Here is a 24,480-nt window from a genome sequence, read left to right on the forward strand (position 1 = left end):
CTTCAGCACAGAGGAGTTTACACTTCTTATTGTGTAGTTTGTTGGGTTTTTTTTTATTATTAACTTAAAGAAAGAGACCAAGTTGTGGCTGGTGAGGGAACAATTGTTTATAGTCCACCTACTGGCTTGTTTTTTTGTTAGGAGGAGGAAACCCAGAAGGAACCCAGAGGAACCCCAGACTGACACAAAGGGAACATGTGAGAACTGCACACAGTCAGTATCCTGAGCGCTCAGTGGTTACTGTGTTAAATATCTGCTGTAGACTGTAGACCAGTAGACTGGTCATGACCTGTATAGATGGTAGAGCTGATGACCAACCAGTGAAGATCTCTATTATGTTCTCTCAGGAACATGAGGAGCTCCACTTTCTTTCAGAGATTAATTAAACAATTACAACCTGAAAAATAAAATCCAGGTTAAAGACTGTTACAGACAGGACTGAGTGTTGTTCTGGGTTTGTGATCTCCATGATGGAGGTCTGGTCACTGATGTGGTCTTCAGCCTTCGGAGCAGAAACTCAGCTTTACACGAGCTTCACGTCTGTAAACTTTTACTACAATCATGCAAACTCTGGGGCGAGTAAACAAAGGCAGATTTCATGGAAGTCGGATGGTGTGTTTACAAAGTGACGCGGTGAGCGAGTCCGCAGCTCGCCTCCTCCATCCGCCTCACACTTTGTTTAATACACCCGTATTCTGCTAAAAAAAATCCCGCCTTCTGCGCGTGCCACGTCACGAGCGAAAAGACACACTCTAATTGTAGGACTGAGCGCGAGCGAGAAGCAACAACGAATCAGCGCGCTCCATGACGACACGTCACTGCTCGGAGGGGGCGGGATGTGCCCAGATACGGGTACTGAAAAAAGACACCACCAAGGCGCTCGAGAGTCCATTGAAGCCTGCAGGAAGTGTGTTGAACAGGGCTGAGGAGAAAAAAAGACGTCGTCGTCGCTCGAGCGCTTTGACTGAAGAGGGATAAAAATATGGCGAGAGAATGAGTTTATAATCACTCGCGCAGATTAGCAAAGAACAGACGTCCTGATCGCCTCGCGTGCTATCGGGTAAGTCCGAGTTGTATTTATTATTTTATATAAAACAATGGTTTCCAGTCGGTGAGATAACGGCGCTCTCTCACACACCCGCCGCGGAGCTTTGTGTTGATTCAAAGCTAACTAGCTAGTTAGCGACGCTTAGCCTGGTTAGCCTGGGGATTTACCTCACACTCAGCCGAGGCCCAGAAAAACGGCCTTAGTTTTTATTTTAAATACACAAAATGGTATTATTATTTTTTTTCCTGCTCAACTTGCAATATTCTAACTGCCGCACTGTCCATTTTGGCCTTTCGACACCGCGGAGGTGTTAGCATGCTAATTATGTTAGCTCGAGTTAGCTGGTTAGCGCTAAGCTAACTACACCCACAAAGCCAGCTGGCTAGCAGGGCGCGGGTCTGATATAAAAATACACATGTACCGCATTTACCGCGTAAACTATAACATTATAGAGTGACGATATAAACATTTTTATGTAAAAACAAATGTTTTTTTTATTTTCTTGACCTGGTCCGGCTAAGCTAATTTAGCCGAGACAGCTAATGTTTTTTTCCGTGTGCATAAAGGAATCCGCGGGAAAATAAAAACTCGTCTATGTGATTAGAATTAATTTTATACTTGAATAATGAATACACACACATGTTATCCCTGCACGGAATAATTAAAACAAGGTTATTTTTAAACATTTTTGGGCGCATCTCGGCCTTTTACCGCTACCTAATTCGTTCACGGGGGGGAAAATGGAGGGGAAAAAATACGAGCGGTTCCGTCCCAATCCTCCGGCTACAGGACTAAGTAGTGTGCGAGAGTAGTGCGGTGTCAGTAGCGCGGAGCAGCACGCAGGGAGTGCACTAGTGTTACACACAGAGGAGTGAGAGCGCGCGGATTGGGACACGGCCCGCGGCCCGCTGCGCTTTATATCCCATACAAACGATTATATTTGTGTAAATGTGCAGATGTGACAGACGAAGGTGACCTGAGCGCGTGCGCTTTATCTCTCTGCTTGGTTTCTTTTAGTGTTTGTAACGATCACTTTCTTTATTTCAGTAAGTTCACTTGTTCTCAGTGTGTGTTTCTGTGGCCAAAGTGCCATCATCTGTGACTGAGATCAGTACCACGACGGAAATGGGACATTTATCATGTTTTAGTCATCAAACTTATTTTATTTATTTATTTATTTATTTATTTATTACAGGGACAGTGCCATATTGACAAATGTTTATTAATATGCAGAGTTTTTCACCTGTAGTCCCCAGACAGATGGTAATAGTCACCCTAAAAACGATAAGTAAATAAAAGTACATATTGAAATAACAATAAAGCTACAATAAATTTAATAAAAGTACGACTGTAAGTATTAGCTATGATGTTCATTATAAACACGAAATGCCAGCAATCAAACAAACATCAGACAAATACATGAACACACAATAAACAAAAACCCATCAGGGGGCAACATGACTGTATTGTGTCATTTTCCAGCTGTTTTTGTCTTTATTCATTCTATGATCCACATCACCACCACATTGAAGAGCTCGAGTTCTTTTCTCATTTATTTCCGGTTCTTTTCCTACAGATCTGACAGCATTGATTCATAATGTTTTGTTTTTGGGGTTTTAAATACATTCATTAACAGTAAATATGATCTCGAACTGAAACACTGTCAGTGATACGTCGCCATGCACCATGTTACACTCTGTTTCTACAAGGATACTCATTTACACCTTACTTAGAAAGACTGACTAGTTAACTTGTGTTTATAAAGCGAGCTGTTTTTGTTAATAAACGTGGCTGTGCAGATGTTCTACACACTAGAAGAGAAAGTAGCTTACGTTACTATTAGCATGTGAACTTAAGTGTGTAAATTCCGCTCTAATCTCATGCCACTGAGTTTGTTTATTAGAGCCGTCATATGGTGAATGGAGCTACAATTTGTTCTCTGTCTAGGTGTGAGCTCTCTCTCTCTCTCTCTCTCTCTCTCTCTCTCTCTCTCTCTCTCTCTCTCTCTCTCTGTATGTGCATGGATCTACTTCAGCATTCAGGTAATTTGGTTTAATCGCAATAACAGAACCCACTGGACTTTCCAACATCCCAGAACATCACCTTGAACCTTATAGCAGTGTGTTGTCACCGGTAGAGGTGCGACTATGTGCCCGTGAGCCGGACCATGGTGTGTGTTCACTCTGTTACTGGAACAGACTCACCAGTGTCTTCTCCTGTCACAGTACACGAGCAGCAGTTCATGGGGAAATAAGAGTGTGCCAACTACAACTGGGGAAAATTTGGAGTTTAAAAACAGACGTTATAAACACACAGCATTACATCACAAATTGTGCAGGAATTGTAAAGTAAGAGAGAGCTTTCTTTGGGTTCTAGTTAACAAACACTTCATTAAATCCAGATTTTATTATACCCCCTTTTTAGTGATGTGAAATATATACATATTAGACATCTCATTGCATTCTGCTTCGCAGTATGATGGACAACTTGCATGAAATTAAACAGAAGTAATACTACTGAAGTAATAAATAAACAGAACTGAAGTAATAAATAAATAAATATCCCTTATATTTAGACTGTAGTGTTTTTAGCTCATGATTCTGCAATATGTTTTTTTAATGATTTATACAGATATATGGAATATTATGAGATCGGTTTAATAATTTTTCCCATTATTTTTTTTTAAATATTTGTATTTTAAAGGTCATATAGTCATAAACGGTGTGGACCTATGATGTGAAAGTTGTTGTTTTTCTCCTATTATAAGTTAATTACCTTGTATGAGTAAGTTCCTGATGTGATGCTACACATTTGTGGCCAATAACTCGTTAAACACGCTGCAATATTCACTGCACAATATTCTCTTCACAGATGTTTCACAATACGGTCACTGCAGCATAAGGACAGACTTAAGGACCTCCTTTTCAGGTACACTGACCAATCCGCAATAAGACGCAAGCCACAGTGTGGGTTTACCTTATACATACATGTAAATGTACTGAAATGTCAAGTTTAGTTTATGACAATTAAAATATTGGCATGCGATAAGTTGCTTGTATCAGAAAATTCACTGCTGTTTGAATTTATTATTACAACCATCCAGTGACTTAGAAATAAAGTACACACACTGTTTCCCTCCCAGTTCCCACTGCACAGGACGGTGTAAATGTAACATGATCGTTTTGCGACTCTGGACCCATCTGGTGTGTGTGTGTGTGTGTGTGTGTGTGTGTGTGTGTGTGTGTGTGTGTGTGTGTGTGTGTGTGTGTGTGTCTTTTAACACACTTGATGGAGCAAAAGAATCCAGATGGACATGCAGAAAACACAGAATGTGTGGCATTACAATAATACACTGTGTACACGATGACTCTTGGATCATCTTTGGTTCAGAACTTTTTCTTAAATACTTATAAATCTAACGTTTGTAATGTCGAGAGAGCTGCAGTGCACATCAGTGATGAACATCGATGCATCTGCAACGACCTGAAAGTGGTGAATGAAAGAGAACAACCCTGTTTCCTTCAGTGTGTCCATGTGATATCAGACTCACAGTAAACATAAACCACATGAGCGATTCCAGCATTATGGAGGTTACATCTGAACTCAGATGAAATGTCCCAGGAAAATAAACATCTTGCATTATTTAAATATTTAAATAGCACCTATCTGTGAAGTCCACAGAAACGATTTTAAAGAAGAAGCCTGGCAAAATTTACTGTGCTTTTATTTACTATAATAATCTATGCCGTCTATAGTATTTTCTGTTCTGTACTATAAATATACCTTATTAGTTTTACACCAAACCGATGTTACAGGAAAATGTTTGAAAAAAAAGAAAAGAAAAATATCCCATTAAAAAAAACCATAATAAAGACTGCTGTAAAAACAAGCAAGTACAGAAAAACTGTGGCAAGCTTTGAGATCTTACTGTACTTGGGTTAGGGTACAGTTGGGTATAATTATCATGCTATGACTGACCCCAGAACAGTCTACTTTATATGAGAAATTAATAGCCCACAACTAGATTTCAGTTGTCTTTAGTAATATTTCCCCTGATTGTGTTGCTGTATTTACTGTGGCACTTATCTCACCAGTAGGCGATAAATCTTTAAAGTAATTTTACCTTTAAGTGGATCTGTTGAAGCCTGAGCTTTATTGTTAAGTAGCAGTAGGGAATCAGCAGGTATCTGTTCCATGCCTGACCCCATCGGGGTCCTGTGCCGTTTCAGATAGCCACCTGAACACTCGTTATGTGATTCATGTGCTTTGATTTTAGAATTTTAAGTTCATAATCACATTTTATTTATTTATTACAATGTTGGACTTTTTTGATTCAGCATTATTTTACGGATGAGACTTGGCCACGTTTAATAACAGGCTTGTACATTTTTTAGGGCTGTGCTGTTAAAACAAGCTACAAAATGCTCAGTTGTGTCTTTTGTTTATCAAGAAATTGTCATTTGTCTGAACCTTGAGTCTATCAACCCTCCTTAAAACTGTTACACAGACATTTTAAAAATGACCCTTTTGTATTGACGCACAGTTTCTTTGTCCTATTAAAAACTTGTTTAAAAATCAAAAATATATATTAGATCTAGATCAAGTTGTTAATTATAATAAACTTTAGACCAAAGTGAATATTGTAAGTACAGGTCCAAATTGTAGCCCAGACCTCCAGAAGAGGAGGAATGTGGAATCTGATCCAGTGTACAACAGACACAGGCAGGCAGTGGACCAGACTGGGTGTCAAGTGTCTCTGTACTTTCTAACGACTATCAGACTGAACCTACACACTAGGACAGACCGAGCCTGAACATTTAGTAGGGAAATGAAATAAGTACTCGAACCTTTCACTTTTAATGTATCCTTGTATAAGGTGAAGGAATGCCATCAAAAACTAGAATCAGTTTCATTCAGTGATCGGCCGTCGCTGTCATTTGTAACTAGCTTGTTATGCTATATTATAGCTGTAAGTACATTTTAATCGTTCATATCATTTGCATGGCTTTTTTATTATTCATTTTGAAATTCACCTGATATTCTCCAGCTTGACTGAAAAATTTTATTAAAAAATAAATTTCGCATTTGAAGATTAAGATCACATTAACTTCATCACATGATTAACATCATTCGCACATACACATTTTGCCTTCTCCAAAAAGTTATCAAGTTTTTTTTTGTTTGTTTGTTTGTTTTTTTATTTATTTATTATAATATATTTTTTTGTGAAAGTGCTTTCTTCATAGTTTTAAGGTGTTCCTTAGAATTTTTTTATGTCCCTTTTTTTTCTTTTGTGTCTTCGTAGTCTCCCCCATCTGGTGCCCTGCATCTGTCCAGACGCTCTCTGAACCGCCGGGATCCGAGTGGATTTGAAAGGCTGACTGGAGCGAAAAATCTGCCTCCCAGGTAAAATGGCTGATACCACAGAAGCAGAGAGCTGAGCATCACACATTGCCCCCCCTTTCTTCTATGTTCGAGGATCATTTTATGTGGACATTTTCCCCTTCCATTTCAAATTTCTCATCATGGCTATGCATGATATGAATCGTGCCAAGGGTTTTCCTTGCAAAGAATGCGACATGATATGCCCAAGTACACCTAGCCTTCTGGAGCATATGAAAGCCCACTATCACCAAGAAGCAATTGGCAGATTTGAATGTGAACAGTGTGGACGAATTTTCAAGCATGCCAGTAGCTTGGCGTCGCACAAAAAGTCCCACGAGCTGGGTTCATTCCAGTGCCCAGTCTGTACCAGAACACTACCCAATGCAATAGCCCTGAAGAACCACCTTCGCATTCACACTCTGTCTCCTAGTGCACAAGCTGAAGAGGAGAATGAGGATGGTGTTGATGAAGATAGGGATTATGGCTTAGCACAAGATCTTTCTGACACAGGTTACCGGGGCCACCTGAACAGCAGCAGCAGCAGCATGATGGCGGGCCACGACCACGACAAGCAGAAGTCTCCAGGGTCCGAAGATGCTTGGGACAGACCGTTCAAGTGTGACCAGTGTGACAGGACGTACAGGCACCACGGCAGCTTGGTCAACCACAAAAAGTCCCATCAGGAAGGCACTTACAAGTGTTCTGTCTGTTACAAGCAGTTCAACAATCTGGCAGCACTCGGGGCCCATGAGCGCACCCATTCCAAGTTCAAACCTCCTGGGATGTCCATGGGAAGCCTTGTGCCTGAGGTGTCGTCTGAACATCGCCCACCTGCCCCCCAATCCGATGAAATGGCAGCCTGCTTTTGCCACCTCTGCCAGGTTTCTTTACCCAGTAAGAGTGACTTTCAGGAGCACATCCTGTTGCATAATGCTGCATCATCGTCTTTGGGGCTGACACGTAGTTTTCCAGGGATAGTGACACACAATCTCAGCACTGTTCGTTCCCCAACAGTCAATCCATACACCCCAGCTCTTGGCGACCCTCTTCCACTTCCCCCTTTACCTGACAAACGTTATGATCAAATGCTAGGTCCTCCTGTCAACAATCCCATTTATAGTTGTGCATACTGTGGGTCTGGACATTCCGATGTGGAAAGTCTCAAATTGCACTACTTAACCCATGAGTCTCACCCCCCACCACATGCCCAAGTAGGAACCTCAATCCTGAATTCAGATGGCCTGGGCTCCAACTCCCAGCCATCTGTATCCTCTCCTAGTGGGGAATCCAGATCCCAGCAGCAGTCCTCAACAGTTGATGACGCAGACCGCAGGTTCAAGTGTCAAGAGTGTGGAAAGAGCTATCGGCATGCAGGGAGTCTTGTTAATCACAAACGCTGTCATCAAACAGGGCAGTACCAGTGCACCATTTGCTGTAAGGAGTATCCTCACCTTGCAGCACTTCACAGCCACCTTCGCAGTCACAAATCCCGCCCCAACTCTCAGGGAATGAACTCAGAAGGTGACTGGCTCTCTTCCGAGCCCATGACGGGTCTAGATTCCCAACAAGGCTTTGTGCATTCTCAGGATCATGAGAATGGCACGACGACTCCCATCTCACTTTCTGGTAATCTCAGTGACGCTGCCCACTTTGTACAAGATGGTGGCCATAGCAGCGGACTTGACTCACTGGAGTTCCATGACCGCTTTGATGGTTCGCTGGCTCAGAGCAACTCTGGCCATCCACAGAACAGTCGCCAATCAGACCGGAACATGTGTGCTGAACAGGGCAGTATGTCTAATGGCTACATGGGAAACATGGGCTTTCACAGTTCAAGTGGTACTTCTTTACCAGCAAGCAGTTCCAGCCACAAACAAGGCAACCGGCAGCGACGTGGACATGAGCAGTATGGAGGAAGCCAGTCTAAGAGAATCGAAGACAAAGAAGACGATGCCGAAGTCTACCAGTGCACAGTCTGTGGGAACCATTATGCAAGTCTTCGGGCACTTCGTAGCCACTTGCGCAGCCATGGCATGAACCAAGGTGCCGGACCTTCCTCCTCCCTTTCGCCTGTAGGTGAGCAAGAGTGGAGGAGGCGGCAAGAGGGTAGTCAAGCCAGTCTACTGGTTTGTAGTATATGTGGCCAGACTTTCAGTAAAAAACACGACCTTCTTAATCACCAGTTGGTCCACGGACCTCCTCGACCGGGTGGCTCTGGACAGGGCTTGGGGGGCGGCAGCTCTAGTGCTAATGGCAAAATGGATGGAAGGAACCACATTTGCGTTGACTGTGGCATGTTCTTTGCAGATCGCCATCACCTGATCACTCACCTGTGCCCAGGCAAGGGGAGAGGCGGAGTGCTGAGCAAAGACTTGAACGGAGCTAAAGGGATGAGTGGTGGTGCTGGGACCAGTAGCAGCGCTGTGGGCCACCGGCAAATGTCTGGTTCGGACGATCGGCCACATAGGTGCGACCAATGTGGGAGAGGTTACAGGCATCCATGTTCCCTTCTGAACCACAAGAAATCACACAAGACTGGGGTCTTCCGCTGCCTAGTCTGCCAAAAACGCTACTACAACCTGCTGGCCCTCAAGAACCACCAGAGGACTCATTTTGACTTAAAGAGGTTAGCCAGCATTGCATGTGCCCTATTATACTCTAACTGTGTAGTTCTCTTTGCATACTTTGACTGTGTATGTATTGAGTTCCCCACTCCTGATTATCCAAGTCATCACTGAAAAAAAATTACAATTTGAACCCAATTGTGAATATTAAAGAAATGTGTACAACCCATTCTATTAAAAACAGATGAGGGCAACATTTACTCGCTCTCTTTCTCCTTCTCACACCCATGCGCACACATGCACACACACGCACACACACACTACGTACTGCAACTGTATTGCACTACATCTGTCCCATTTGAACTTTTTGTGTAGTCATTTCTGTATTTGTAAAATATCCATGCTGTGTGCTGCATTGCTTTTGTTGTTGTTGTTGTTTTCTACTGTTTTGACATGGCTCTCCTCTCACCAATTGTGCTTTTGTTTTTTCCTTTCTCTGTGTTGCAGGCACAAGTGTGAGGAGTGTGGCAAAGCCTTCAAGATCCAAAAGCAATTGATCAACCATCTTCGTCTGCACGAAGAGCACCGAGCCAAAACCGGTGGTCAAGATCAGCGCATCCGAAGCATGAATCAACATAATGGGTCACGTTACGAGGGAGGGCCGTCACAGATGCAGCAAATGAGAATGGGGGACCCCAAAATGCAGAACCCTTCCCAGATGATGCCCAATTATGGCCAGCAACAAGGTTTTAAGAAGCCGTATGCCGGGGCAAGGGCCCAGCAAGTGGACGATGGAAGTGGACGACGCCCCTTTGCCTGTGATCAGTGTGGCCGCACCTACCGTCACGCTGGCAGTCTGGCCAACCACAAGAATCTACACAAGATTGGAGAGTACCATTGCAATGTTTGCAACTCCACCTACCCCAACCGCCTGGCTATGAAGAACCATTTGCGCATGCATTTTGCTCTCAAGAAGTACAGTTGCCAAGACTGTGGACGTGGGTTTAGGAACCAGAGGCAGCTTGAAACTCACACTTCTAACCAACTTTGCAAAGACCTTCCCGGTCCGAGTGTGCAGCCCACAATGGCTCCTCCTCCCCCAAGTTACGAGTGCAACGGATGCTCTGAATGTTTTCGATCTTCCTCCGACCTTGCATCGCATAACTGCAGTGCCCAGCTTCCTTCCTCTTCAGCTTCCCTCAACAGCTCTGGTTTGACCATGGACTCCGGAGACCTGGGATCTCCAGAACGTGAGGAGCGACCTTTCGCTTGCGACCTCTGTGGCTGCTCGTACAAGCATGCCAGCAGCCTTCTGAACCACAAGAACACGCACAAGACGGGCAACTTCAGCTGCTCCTACTGTGACAAGCCCTACACCAACTATATGGCACTGCGCAACCACATGCGCATCCACACACAGAAGAAAAGGCACATCTGCTCCACCTGTGGGAAAGCCTTCCGACTGGCCCGTTTCCTGCGCAACCATCAGAGGGTCCATGAGGAAGGACACGCTCGGTTCGGATGCCCCACCTGCGGGAAGAGCTTCCAGGGGCGCTCTGGGCTCGCCAGGCACCGCTGCGGGGACAACCAGGTAGGCAACGAGTACAGGAGGAAGGACACTTCGAGCACTTCGAGAGAAGGGGCAGAAGAGTGCCGGTTCACGTGAGTTTTTACGTCTAGTTGTTCGTTGATTTCTGAAGTGAACTTAGTAAAGATCACACGGGTCTCTACGTGTCTATTACAGGTATATGATCTCCAATCCGGCTTCCTCGGGACCATTCGCGTGCCGGAATTCGGATTTTTCTGAAGTTTGGACAGTATGATTAGTGGAGACCAGATAAGTTACCCCACCACCCCTTTACTTTCAGTTAGCTTTATGGCTGCCATCATTTTAAATTGTACACTGAATAGTTAGATGTTTTTGTCTTACTGATTATTCTTATTGCTGTTTATATTGATATTATTTCAAAGCAGTGTTTGCACTGTTCTTTCTCAACTGAGTCGCTCGTTAAATGTGGGAGCTAAACAACAGAATCTGTGTCTCCCGAGACCTGAGTAAATAAAATGTGGTGGTCCCTATCAGCCTCTCGGTGACAGCAGACCCAGTCATGGGACTTTACATGTGTATAAAACAACTCTTTCCTTTTGCCAGTCTGCATCACCAATACACCCACTAACTCATGTGTTGCTAACATAATGCTTTAAATAAAATTCAGTTCTCTGTGCAGATCGTCATGATCATGTGTGTTCTGCTACATAAGGAATTTGTATAGACTGTTTAAGTGAAATTGTTGAAGGACTACCTTGTAAACAAAACTAAAAAAAATCACAAATCCATGTCGGGGCATTTTTAAAGTTTCTGGCAGCTGGATTAAAGATCATATACCTGTACACACGCACAAGTCAGCTTAGCAATGTCAGGTTATTTCACATAGAGATTCATCTAAGTTTATAATAAAATATGCTTTTATAGTTCAGAGTTGGAGATTTATGGTTTTCTTTTCTTTTCTGCACAGATGTGAGCAGTGCGGCCGTTCATACCGTCATGCCAGCTCTCTGCTGAACCACAAAAACACACACACCATTGGGATCTATCACTGCGCCGTGTGCCTCAAGACCTACCCCAACCTGCTTGCTCTGAAAAATCACCGTCGAATCCATTCGGAGTTGCGCCGGCACCGCTGTGCAGAATGTGGCAAGACGTTCCGTGTCTTCTCTCACCTTCAGAACCATCGCCGGCTTCACCAGAAGGAACGCGAGTTCACATGCACGCAGTGCCAGTGCACATTTCCAAGTCAGACCAGCTTCCGTTTGCACCTACAGATGCAACATGGACGAGTCCAGAAATCCTCACACTACGTCCACCAGCAGACTCCACAAAGTTCCTCTGGTGGCAGTTCTGACCTTGGATGGAGTTCTGGGCTTGACCTGACCCTGATGCAGGCCTGTCACCAGAATCCACCACAGCGCAGCTGCAACGATACAAGTCGCAAGTCGCACGTTTGTGATCAGTGCGGACGTGGCTACCGCCATGCTAGCTCCCTGCTCAACCACAAAAACAGTCACAAGTCTGGCACGTACTACTGCAGCCCCTGTCAGAAAGAATTCTCCAACCTGATGGCATACAAAAACCACCGCCGCATACACACCGAGCCGAAGCGCTATCAGTGCTCTGACTGCGGAAAAGCGTTCCGCGTGTCGACGCAGCTTGTGTGCCACCGTCGCATCCACACGAAGGAAAAACCTTTCTCATGCCAGCATTGTGACAAACGATTCTCCAGCAAGTCAAACCTGCGACATCACCAAAAAGTGCACTGGTCCCATAACAGCAGCGCCCCAATGGGCACATCAAATTTCCTGTCAATGCCAACCGGACCTTTTATATAATATAAACTGCACCTGGGAGGAGGAACGTCTTGGTGGAGAACAGTGACCATGTTTCTGGAGGTGCCAAAAAGTCATTTCTAGGTACTGTGAGTGTGGGGGGGGGTTAATTTTCAGCATAGCAGGTTGTTTAGGTTGTAGGGCACTAAAACACCCCCATTTCCATGCAGACATCAAAGAGCTCGGTTATTTATCACCTGTTTCCATCCTGAATACTTCAATTCACCTGATTTATGTTCATCAACCTGAAGTGATCGCTTCAAATCTTTACATAGGAATAGGCATGTGCTGATCCTAAGGGAGGTCTCATTCCCCCCTCCCCCCATGTTATTTTCAGCATGAAATGAGATGTACACAATATACATTGTACACCAGTGACATCACTGTTTGGGGCACAAGTCTTAGATTTGGTGTAAGGGACATTGTGTACATTTTATTTACTATAAATTGGATCAATCCTATTACAAATTAATAGATCATAGAAAAATTGGAACATGGAAATATTTTGTTTATGCGCGCACACACACACACACACACACACCATTAATCACAGGTCATCAACATGCCTAACTGAGTGTAAAGACTTAGCTCTGAAGCAAACGCAGGTAAAACACCATTATAATGTAGAACGGCTTCACCGACCACGTTATAGATCAGATCTGTTTCTGATCACATCCTGATTTAAGTATTCATAAAGAAACCGTTTTGAAATTTTATTTATTAGTCACAAATTCATACTCTGGAAGGTCACCAATGATTCTGTATTGCATCATTTTTATTTTTTTTACTCACAATCGACTTCCTGGTAAAACAAACACGTGTATAATACACATTGTAAGATTGATGTATGTGTAGGTTTTAGATCTGACCACATTATAGGTCATATTTGAAAACTGACTGCAGTCGCCATGTTGTGTAGAACTCTCGAGGGTGTTTGTTTTCGGTTCTCCCTTCTGATGTTCGAATCTTTTCTAACTTGTGTGTGACGACAAGCTTCAAACCTTATTATTATTAATCATTACTATTAAATGTTATCACCATTCTGCAGACGACGGAAATGCGGTTTGCTTTCTGTTGAGCGTTGTAATTTTAAAGAACCCTTGTTTAAAAAAAAGAGAGAAAAATCAGCGCCTAATTAGCTAGTGTATAGAAAATGATAGGTTGTGCTTTTTTTTTTTTTTTTTTTTTTTTTTTTTTTTTTTTTGTTAATGATTATTATTATTAAAAAAAAAAAAAGAACTAAAAAAGGCAAAACTTGTATATTGATAGGCTTGTACTGGCATTTTGGTTTTACCTTGTATTGTATCGTACTTCTGACTGTATTATTTACAGGAACACTTTTTTATAAAAACATCACTGTAGTATGCATTTTTATTTATATTAACCCCTATAATGCTAGTTTTTAGGAAATCTCCTTCCACACATTTTTATTTTTTTTTATTTGCAGTATGCGACTGACTTGGAGTCGAGTGTGCCAGGACTCCTAAAGAGTTTTAGTTCTTGTATCAGTTCTTTCCTGGGATTTATGCTTTTAACACAATTGGGCTGTGTCTCAAATCACCCCATATCCTTTGTACAATAGACGGGGAGCTGTAATAATGTGTGTTTCTCCCGATTGAGTGTCACTGTATCGTTGCTCCGTCCTTGTGACAGTCTTTTCCCCTAAAAAAAAATGGATGTGCCTCTGTTTTACACTTTTAAGGGATAATTTTTTGAGAACATTACAATCACTTGGGCAATCTTAATTTTTTTTTCTACCCCTTGTATTTATTGTTGTTGTTTTTTTTTTGTTTGGTTTTCTTTTTATTTAATTACATTTTGCATTTCATCCTTTATTACCAGGAAGCCCTGGTATTACCAAGTCCATTATATAAAAGAGCACAGTTAAAATTGTGTGTATATAATTATATATAAATATATAAATATAAGTTCCTATAACCTGGAATTAGGTGAGGAAGAAAAAAGCTGAAGTATATAACAAACGTAGGTGCATTGATTTGGTAAGGATCGACAAATAATAGATTTCCATTTTGTGTTTAAACCTTTTTTCTTTTCTTTTTTTTTTTTTGTTCCTTTTTCCCTATTTTCATGCGTTATATATATGTACTGCTGACTATACACTTTTTTTAAAACTACATTTTGATAATTCATTTCCTAACAGAAAACTCGTTTGGATTATAACCTTAACGCTCTCAAGTAATTAAAATAAATAGCTGAAAACAAACCGATCGGCTCTGTTTGTGTGTGTGTGTGTGTGTGTGACAAAAGCAAGCTCTTCACTCCTGTTTATATCAAATAGATTGTGTGTGTGTGTGTGTAGCCTATAATGCTCATCAACAAGATGCTATACAATATGGAACAATAAAAAATATATATATAAATAAAACCCTGAGCCATTATCCATCATTAACACGTTGGACTTTAGTCTCCACCCCAGGAGGAGATGGATTAGGTCTTACTCCACCTTTGGGTTCATCTACCAACATCCCTGTAGTTTGCTACCACATGGATAAATGCCAGAAACACAAATGTAGTTATTAGCCCCACTTATCCAGAGTGACGCACAGTTTATACAACTGAGGGTTAAGGGCCTTGCTCAGGGACCCAGCATTGGCAGCTTGGTGGACCTGGGATTTGAACTCATTATCTTCCAATCAGTAGTCCAACACCTTAACCAACAGCCACCACATCCCATAATTAGATATTTTTGTGTTCTTTATATTGCCTGAACAACATTGCTGTTGATCAACAGCATCATCCACATTAATATGGAGAGAGCGATGACCTACACCATGGAGTGTGTTTGAGTCTTTATTTGGGAATCTAGATTTAACTTTATACACTAGATATTAGAGCTGAACACAAAGCTGTTGTACAGAATTCTTCATGAAGCTTCTTCCTGCCTCTAATAGAAACACTTATAGTTGCAGGGAAAGTCATCTGGCCTTGTTCAAAAACAGCTCATGTTAAAATGTTCATACCACAAGGCAGGGGCGGTTCTAGACCTCCTTTAGGGTGTCTCCAGCGCCCCCTGTCTGTAATCTCAGCCACCCTAAAACTATAAGGAGCATTTTTACTTTCATAAATAAACAATAAAAATGACATTAAAATGCAGGACGTGTCGTCGGTGGGAAAGAAAATTATTTATCAGTTTGATCCAAGAGCGATTTTATTTACTTTGCTTTTACACGCGTGTGTTGTAGTGTTTCACACGTGCGTCTTCAGCTGTCTGCTTTATTAGTACGGAGACGCACGGGTACGCGCAGCGTGCACGCGCAGTCAGAGCTGGAGGCGTTTATCTATAACGTTAATCGGCGGAAAGACGCAAAGACGGCAACCAAAAGCAGTGAAATGTCACTATTCTTATTACCAGAGTTGTCATATAATATATAATATAGAACTCTTCTTGTTTTAAATTCTCACTGAGGGATAAAACCCCCTAAAGATGAGACCCTAGAACTGCCCCTGCCATAATGCTACAACAATGTAAAGAACTCCAGCCAGTTGTAGTATATCTATAGGGTAAAGAGCCTTGTGCAACACCGGGCTTTAGTATGAGTTGAGAATCAACATTATTGTCATGTTATTGTTCCCATGATGTAATTATATACGTGTCATTATCACTATTATAGTGAGTCATGTTTTATGCAAAATGGGGAAAAACTCAGCAGCAGGTTTAAAATGTTAAGTACAAATGAAGGTTTACAATTTGTGCTCCTGTTATTTCCTAAAAAAAAATTGCATCACTGCAAAAAGCAATTTGACAATAATCCTGGTAGCAGTTTTGTTTTTTTTTCCCTCTAAATTTAGTAAGATTCGTTTCTTACTTTTTTGCCCCCTTGTGGACGTTCACAATACATGTGAGGATCCTATGATGGCACCCACATAAACAGCGCTGGGTGGCTGCAGAAGTATACACAAAGCCTTACTTCTTACTTAGTGATGGTCAGTTAGCTCCTTATTAACTCCTTCACTTTATTTAGGTTACATCCCTAAATCCTTCAAGTTGGAAGTTATTAAGCCCCTCATTAAGAAACCTAACTTAGATCCTAATGAACTATCAAATTACAGACCTATCTCACATCTCCAGTTTATGTCTAAAACACTAGAAAAGGTTGTGTCTGTTCAACTGAGCTCCTTCTTACAGGAGAACAACATCCTTGAAGAGTTTCAGTCAGGTTTCAGGCCCCATCATAGCACAGAAACTGCACTTGTTAAAGTTACAAACGACTTGTTCTTAGCTTCGGACCAAGACTGTATGTCACTATTAGTTCTAAACTGTTACTAGTAGCTGGACAGTGAAAGACCTGGTGTTTATTAGACAGTAACTTGTCTTTAAAATCATATCACCATATTACAAACACAACCTTCTTCACCTTAGAAATATTGCCAAGATAATGTAGATTAAAAACTCATCTCTTTAGTGAGACGTACACATAATACATCCCATAATATTACATAATACATCCCATAATATTGTGCTCTATTACATCTGAACAAATGCACATTATCATCTGGTGCTTGTTAATATTATAAACAGCAGCTACATTAATTCCTCTCCACTGCTTCTCTCTTTCTACCATCACGAGGCATCCAGACACTGTAGCAGCTCTGATCGTCTTCTGTGTGATGAAGATTTTGGACCTCCACTGAGACGAGGCAGACTCTGAGGATCCTGAGACATCTACAGATCTACCAGCTCCAGTTAGACTCTGTGATATTAAAGGGAGATGTGAACTCCATGTGGTCTTTTACATCACTACAACATTTATCAGACTGTATATATATATACAGTCACCCAGATGAGGATGAGGTTATATAATCACACCCCCAGTGTCACCCAGATGAGGATGAGGTTATATAATCACACCCCCAGTGTCACCCAGATGAGGATGAGGTTATATAATCACACCCCCAGTGTCACCCAGATGAGGATGAGGTTCCCCTTTGAGTCTGGTTCCTGTTTTTGTGTTACATTAATCTTTATATTATTCTTTATATTAACCTTTTGTTCTATGTTGATGTTCCTGTAAAGCTGCTCTGAGACGTCACTTGTAAAAAGTGTTATAGAAATAAAAAATTAACCTCCAGAACATTCAACACCACAGTGTTTCTCAGTGTGAAGGTTTTGCCAGGAGGTAGTGAAACTACTTATTTTTATAACTTGTGTGTGTGTGTGTGTGTGTGTGTGTGTGTGTGTGTGTGTGTGTGATATTTAATCACACTCCTGAGTATATAATCTGTTAGAAGTTTAGAAACAGGTCAGAAGGTTTGGAGGGTTTGTATGTTGAGAGTTTTGGCTTGTTGTGTAATGCAGATATTGTGAGAATATAAACAAGACAAACGAAGTGTGAACCGCACGAGACAAAAATATTGTGGCTTTGTTTACAAGAAACTGGACATAAAGGTTGTTTAACTGAGTTAAAATCAGTGATGAAGCCCAAGTCACGCTGATATTTGGACCAATCACAGACAGGGAAAGTCTCGGTCTCAAGCAGAAACTGTGCTGTTTGTTACATCACCAAAACCTCAAGCTCACAGTTCTCTAGTTTCTTTACTTCACTTTCAAATTCCAGCTTTTCTTCTTAATCCCTTCTTTCCCAGGTTTTCCTTTCCTTTCTCCTTCCCGACTCCCAGGAGGAACCTGTGTTTGTCACATACAGATGAAGAAGGTTCCCAGACCATGGTGTTGTTGCTCCACAGTAATATGATGTGTAGATGCCTTCATGGCTTCCTGAACACTTCAGCACTGGTCACATACATTTTATTTCAAAGCAGCTGATGTCGGTTCTTGTCTTTCGCTCACGGGTTTTTCCGTGTGAACCCGGCAGCCGTGCTGGGAGGCATCTGCTGCTACCATCTGCCCCTTAGTAGGGACTAAGGGCATGTTCTGTAGGAGGAAACCCACTGGAGCTGAGCTTCACTGCCCTCAGACACCTTTATTTCTTCACTAACACTGAACAACAGATAAATAATAAACACAGCCGTCTCTACACTGAACAATGCTTTTCTTTATTCATTTTGTTTCATTTCATAATGTCTGTTGGACGGGGTTTTCCTTTTTTCATTTTTTTTTCAAACTGAAATTTTTTGACACACTTATAAAAGACAGCATCTGCATAGAGTCGTCGTCTTAAAGATCCATGGGGGGGAGTGCGGGCACAGGGGTCAAAGGTCAAGAGGGTATACTGGCACATCACACTAACTAAACAGAACAGCAAACAGTAGTACGAGAGAGAGAGAGAGAGAGAGAGAGAGAGAGAGAGAGAGAGAGAGAGAGAGGGAAAGAGAGAGAGGGAAAGAGAGAGGGAAAGATAGCATGTATCTGTCTTTTCTTTTATACAATACAGTACACACACATACACACACACACAGGGGAAAATAAAGGACACAACGTGGTGATTCCAGTCAAAATTGCAGCTTGTTAATTTTCCTCTTTCTAACTGAATTTGATTCCTTTTTCCCGCCCGGTTTATCGTCCGTCTCGTCCTGTGCAGGTGGAAGGGAAAGTGCTGGTGGGTCAGTGGAGTTTCACTCGTTCACCAAACCTACGTTCAGATCATTCGTTCAGTTTGCCTTTGTTCTTTTTTGATGGATTTGAAAGCCCTTTTCTGAGTATTGCACAAATGTGTGTGTGTCTGTGTCTGTGTCTGTCCTGGTGTTGTGTCTGTGTGTGTGTCTGTGTGTGTGTGTCTGTGTGTGTGTGTCTGTGTCTGTGTCTGTGTGTGTGTGTGTGTGTGTGTGTGTGTGTGTGTGTGTGTGTGTGTGTGTGTGTGTGTGTGTGTGTGTGTGTGTGTGTCTGTCCTGGTGTTGTGTCTGTGTGTGTGTCTGTGTGTGTGTGTCTGTGTGTCTGTGTGTGTGTCTGTGTCTGTGTCTGTGTGTGTGTGTGTCTGTGTGTGTGTGTGTCTGTGTCTGTGTGTGTGTGTGTGTCTGTGTGTGTGTCTGTGTCTGTGTGTCTGTCTGGGTGTGTGTGTCTGTGTGTCTGTGTGTGTGTGTCTGTGTGTGTTTGTGTCTGTGTGTCTGTGTGTGTGTGTCTGTGTCTGTGTGTGTGTGTGTGTCTGTCCCGGTGTTGTGTCTGTGTGTGTGTGTGTCTGACTGTCCTGGTGTTGTGTGTGTGTGTGTGTGTGTGTGTGTGTGTGTGTGTGTGTGTGTGTGTGTGTGTGTGTGTGTCTGTCCTGGTGTTGTGAATGTCTGTGTCTGACTGCCCTGGTGTTGTGTCTGTGTCTGTCCTGGTGTTGTGTCTGTGTCTGACTGTCCTGGTGTTGTGTCTGTGTCTGACTGCCCTGGTGTTGTGTCTGTGTCTGACTGCCCTGGTGTTGTGTCTGATTGACTGTGCTGTGTTTTTATTAGAGAAACAAACACGTCACACTAATAAACACTAGTTTCTCCCAGCGGAATGACGGGAATTAGAGAAACGACTTCACACCTTTCCACACGAGGCTGTCGTGCTGACGTCACCTCCCAGAATAAATAATCTCATCTTAATATTTTACAGTCAAATATTGCAGAAAAGATCGTTGGTCTAGAATCAAAGTAAATCCTCTTAACTCTAATATTGCGTCTATCTGAACAGACGTCTCGCCCGTCACACACACACTCGTCTCGCCCGTCACACACACACTCGTCTCGCCCGTCACACACTCGTCTCGCCCGTCACACACACACTCGTCTCGCCCATCACACACTCGTCTCGCCCGTCACACACACACTCGTCTCGCCCGTCACACACTTGTCTCGCCCGTCACACACACTCGTCTTGCCCGTCACACACACTCGTCTCGCCCGTCACACACTCGTCTCGCCTGTCACACACACACTCGTCTCGCCCGTCACACACTCGTCTCGACCATCACACACACTCGTCTCGCCCGTCACACACACTTGTCTCGCCTGTCACACACTCGTCTCGCCCGTCACACACTCGTCTCGCCCGTCACACACACTCGTCTCGCCCGTCACACACACTCGTCTCGCCCGTCACACACACTCGTCTCGCCCGTCACACACACTCGTCTCGCCCGTCACACACACTCGTCTCGCCCGTCACACACACTCGTCTCGCCCGTCACACACACTCGTCTCGCCCGTCACACTGTTCGTTCACTAAAGGAGTAACTGCATGTGTTCATCTGGAGCCTCAGAGATAAAACTTGACCTTTGACCCCCGCTGCACTAGTTTCCACCTGTGGGAGAGAAATGGAGGAAGCACGTGTTCTCAGAGTCTCTAACGGAGAACTGTGAGTCTGTTGGTTTTAAACAAACTGCCTGATGTTTCTGTCGCTTTCTAATTTTTTATCCAGAACGACTTCAAAATAAAATCTCAGGCAGTCGGAGAGACGGAAACGCGGGCGGAGAAAAAGCGGAACGTCACAAGTTTGACAGGAACCTCTGAGATTTATACATAAACATGCAGGTCTTTTTTAATCTCTCGTAAATTATTTACAGTAATTACAGAAAGAAAGAAAAATCCAGTTCAGTTCGACTAAATTACTCTCACAGCTTCATCATCATCATCATCATCATCATCATCATCATCATCATCCCCTCCCCCCTAGCAAAACATCACTGGACTTTATTTCATCTTTTTTCTGATTATGAGATATAAGTCATGATATAAATGTGGTCTGCAGTCCTGCATCAGCACCGGAGCACAGGGACACTGTCCCCAGAGCTGATGGGGAGACACAAGAGAAGACAAACCACTGGGACACAAAACCAGAGTGAGATGTTTGAGGTCGCTGAAAATCACAAAGCAAATATTTTGATGCTGTTTTATTTTTTTTGTAATTTCTCAACAACCTCAAAAGAAATAAAACTACAGACTTCAATTTTCTGTCAGTTACAAAACAATGATTTGAAATAAATACATGAATAAATAAATATATAAATAAATATGTAAAGACTGAGGGACCTTTCGTCCAGGTCAGCGCTCACATCCTTATGTGTGTGAAGGTGAGAATAAACGTCACTGTGGACCAGCGAGAGAAAACTGTCGACTGTCATAAAGTGTAAAAGAGAAAAAACAGCAAACGACTAAACGACTGATCACTCATTAATAAGCAGCTTAGCAACTGATCAAGTTAGCATAACACCTTGGGTTTCATTACACACACACACACACACACTAAACACACACACACACAAACACACACACACACACACACCAAACACACACACACACAAACACACACACACACCAAACACACACACACACACAAACACACACACACACACACAAACACACACACACACACACACACACACACACACACACACACACACTATATGAGAAATAAAGACACTATGTAGCAGTAACCCAGTTTACGGGGACCAACACCAGCACCTGTGCCCTTACAAATCATTACCTTATTACTACCCTTAGTGCCAGTTGCCCCCCCCCACGTCCCCTCTTTTTCTTTAGAATAATAACAAACATTCGTACAAAACCTGTGAGCGAGACTTTATCACCAGCTCTGTGTGTGTGTGTGTGTGTGTGTGTGTGTGTAGTAAAGAAACCCCCATCACAGCCTTGTAAATAAAAAGCTGAGCCGTGTGATGGTGTGTGTAAAGTGCAGACTCGATCACTAAGTCATCATGCAAAAACCGACCAATCAGACGCTGCATGCCTTTTAACGAAGAGTAAAAATAAACAGCGACGACGACAAGGCGCATATTAAACCCCGAACGTGATCAGACACTCGACACACACGACTAAACCATGCTGCAGTGAGATATAACACACCATATTACAGTAACACACACGCTTATATCATCATACACACTGTAGCGCAGAGCAGAGCGAGGGGCGTGTTTCAAACGGAGGGACTCGAACACACTCCATGTGGACTGGAGCGTGACGCTTATGCTGGGTGATTAATCACCTGATGGAACTGAACGTAGCGGCTGTGTTTCTCCACCTGATCGCTGCATCCCAAAGTCCAGACTAAAGCACCACCGATCTAAACTTTCTTCCTCTCATCAAGCTCCTGACTTTTTTAAGGTTTCACAGTGGCTGAATTCTGCCACCTGAAAAGGGGCGGAGTCTGTTCATTTATGTGTGTTGCTGGGGGTGGAGCTTCACATACTTCACAAAAAAAAAAAAAAACACCCCTATCGTTAATATCAAAAAGATGAGTATGTTGGTGGACATCATCATCATCCATCATCACACACACAGGACTGTGACTGCGGTGATGGGGACATGCGTCAGCCAATCAGAGCGTCTTTGGCAAGGCTTTAATAGTTCATACTGCGGAAGAGAAATCAGACACTAACACTGACACAGGTCACATCAAGCCTCGACTCCACACCAAACACAACACATATATGTTCATTATTCATCTGATGGTAAGCTCCGCCCACAAACACGCCCTCTAGTACACGCCTTCCCTGTTCTGATGGAGTCCTAAACAGGGTGCGGTTTCCTGTGTGAGGTGCAGCTAAGAGTTTGGGATGCAGCCGAACATCAGTCATTAGGGTTTATAACTCTGAGCATATAAACGTTGTTAATAAATAAAAAGTGATGTCATCATTTCAGTCTTAAACTCTGCAAATAAAAATAAAGCAGCGGTTTGTTACATGTCGAAATCATAAGTTAGTGAAATATTAGCACACTTCTGTTCACATGCTAATCTGTTAGCCTTCGCTAGAATCCACAACTTTTTGTTTAGAATTAATTTCGATGCTTTTTTTTATCATTTCTTTATAATACTATTTCAGCTCCACTTGAAGGTGACAGTAAAAGCAGGTCTGTGTCTGTAAGAAAGCTGCATAGTTGAACCCGTGTCTCGTGTCGAGACTTGTGCTGGCGTGACCGCGTGCCCACGTCCTCTACGTCTGTTTAACACCTCTGTCTCTTTTCCTGCCTCAATTTTTTGGCTTGCTGAAAGGAAGCGTTGTGTTTAATGAGCTGACGATGGTGTCGGTGCACCGAGTCCCTCCTGACGAAACCAGGACGTAATTCACTCGTGTTTTCTGACATACCCTCCGGAGGAAGTGTACGATCTGAGCGTTCTAAACGAACCGGACGTCAGCGCTGTCCTGGAATAAACATCCTGAAAAAATGAAATGCTTAAAAACTAAAAAAGAAACAAAACAAACCAAAAAACTAAAAAGAAGAAGCAAATGAAGAGCTTTATATTTGTACAGGTTGTTAAACCATGTGCTGTTTCTCCTGTTCATTACATTTACATGTACAGTGTGTAAATAGAAGGTTTATTGATTTATTCGATTCCGTCTCTTCTCATATATGATTTACGCCACTAGTTATACTTTGTTTTTGTTTTTTTGGTGTGTTTTTGTTTTTATGTGATTTATAACCCGACAGGAGCTTCTGTATCTCCTAGCGATGAGATATATATATATATATGTGTGTGTATATATATATATACGTCTGGTGTATTTGCTCTTCTGCGCTCGCTGACTCTAGAAGCCCAGAGTTCCTCCGATGGTGGACGCCAAGACCACACCCAGGATTACGCAGCAGATGATGATCATGATCTTCTTCTGCAGAAACACAAAGACACACAAAGATAACAATGAGTCTTTTACACTCCAGGTTAAAGGTCAGTGAGCCAGTGTCATTACAGAGGAACAGTGACTAACACACCGGTCATTACAGCACACAGGTTACTGCAGAGTAATAATCATCATGTTGTTATAATGCATCATAGGGTGTTACAGCGATACCTTGCGCGCCTGACTCTGGTATTTAACGGCCTTCTTAGTGTCAGAAACGGCTCGCTCTACATAATCCACCGAATGTTCCACGTTATACTCAATTCTGTCAATCATTTCCCCCTGAAACCACACACACACACACACACACACACACACACACACACACACACACACACACACACACACACACACACACACACAGTTATTATTAACATGTTTTTCCAACACACTCTATTCCAGTGGATCATGGCGTGTGATGTAACCCGTACCTGACTCTCCACCAGCATGGCCATGTCCACAAACATGTCGTGCAGCTCGCGGATGCTGTTCTCCAGCTTGATGATCTCCGTGTGACGAGTTTCGATCTCGTTCAGGGCCTGCTTGGTCATCTGGGAGTCCATTTTAATCTGCAGGTGCAAC

The 24,480-nt window shown here is 42.7% G+C and overlaps 2 protein-coding genes across 7 annotated transcripts in view; one reads left to right on the top strand and one right to left on the bottom strand.

The window, feature by feature from the left end:
• The first annotated feature begins 691 nt into the window (after positions 1 to 691).
• si:dkey-89b17.4 (zinc finger protein 646) lies at positions 692 to 14,605 on the top strand. 6 transcript variants are annotated; one of them, XM_027155558.2, is made up of 6 exons: positions 692 to 1,060; positions 3,920 to 3,976; positions 6,354 to 9,059; positions 9,505 to 10,588; positions 10,742 to 10,834; positions 11,512 to 12,048. In XM_027155558.2, the coding sequence occupies exons 3-5, from the start codon at positions 6,574 to 6,576 to the stop codon at positions 10,802 to 10,804; spliced, it is 3,633 nt and encodes a 1,210-aa protein (XP_027011359.1). In that variant the 5' UTR covers positions 692 to 1,060; positions 3,920 to 3,976; positions 6,354 to 6,573; the 3' UTR covers positions 10,805 to 10,834; positions 11,512 to 12,048. The 6 variants fall into 6 exon arrangements, with proteins under 6 accessions (XP_027011359.1, XP_027011358.1, XP_027011354.1 ...); XM_027155557.2 differs by having other exon boundaries at positions 694 to 1,060; positions 9,505 to 10,659; XM_027155555.2 differs by lacking the exon at positions 10,742 to 10,834 and having other exon boundaries at positions 749 to 1,060; positions 6,354 to 6,454; positions 6,944 to 9,059; positions 9,505 to 10,659; positions 11,514 to 14,605.
• Positions 14,606 to 21,116: 6,511 nt separating this feature from the next.
• stx1b (syntaxin 1B) overlaps positions 21,117 to 24,480 on the bottom strand; it is a 29,638-nt gene continuing 26,274 nt past the window's right edge. Inside the window, exons 8-10 of the mRNA XM_027155597.2 lie at positions 24,330 to 24,467; positions 24,070 to 24,180; positions 21,117 to 23,886 (exon numbers count right to left, since the gene is read on the bottom strand). Coding sequence (XP_027011398.1) covers positions 23,806 to 23,886; positions 24,070 to 24,180; positions 24,330 to 24,467 — 330 coding nt within the window. The 3' untranslated portion in view covers positions 21,117 to 23,805. The remainder of the gene's footprint in view (positions 23,887 to 24,069; positions 24,181 to 24,329; positions 24,468 to 24,480) is intronic.

This window comes from Tachysurus fulvidraco, chromosome 24, assembly GCF_022655615.1.
Source record: "Tachysurus fulvidraco isolate hzauxx_2018 chromosome 24, HZAU_PFXX_2.0, whole genome shotgun sequence".
Taxonomy (NCBI): Eukaryota; Metazoa; Chordata; class Actinopteri; order Siluriformes; family Bagridae; genus Tachysurus; species Tachysurus fulvidraco.

What these genes read in the sequence shown, in the direction of transcription:
- si:dkey-89b17.4 (XM_027155553.2), top strand. Translation starts at nt 6,574, where the DNA reads ATGGCTATGCATGATATGAATCGTGCCAAGGGTTTTCCTTGCAAAGAA. An exon ending in ACTCATTTTGACTTAAAGAG is followed by an intron (nt 9,060 to 9,504) that starts GTTAGCCAGCAT and finishes TCTGTGTTGCAG; the next exon opens with GCACAAGTGTGAGGAGTGTG. An exon ending in GCAGAAGAGTGCCGGTTCAC is followed by an intron (nt 10,660 to 11,513) that starts GTGAGTTTTTAC and finishes TTTTCTGCACAG; the next exon opens with ATGTGAGCAGTGCGGCCGTT.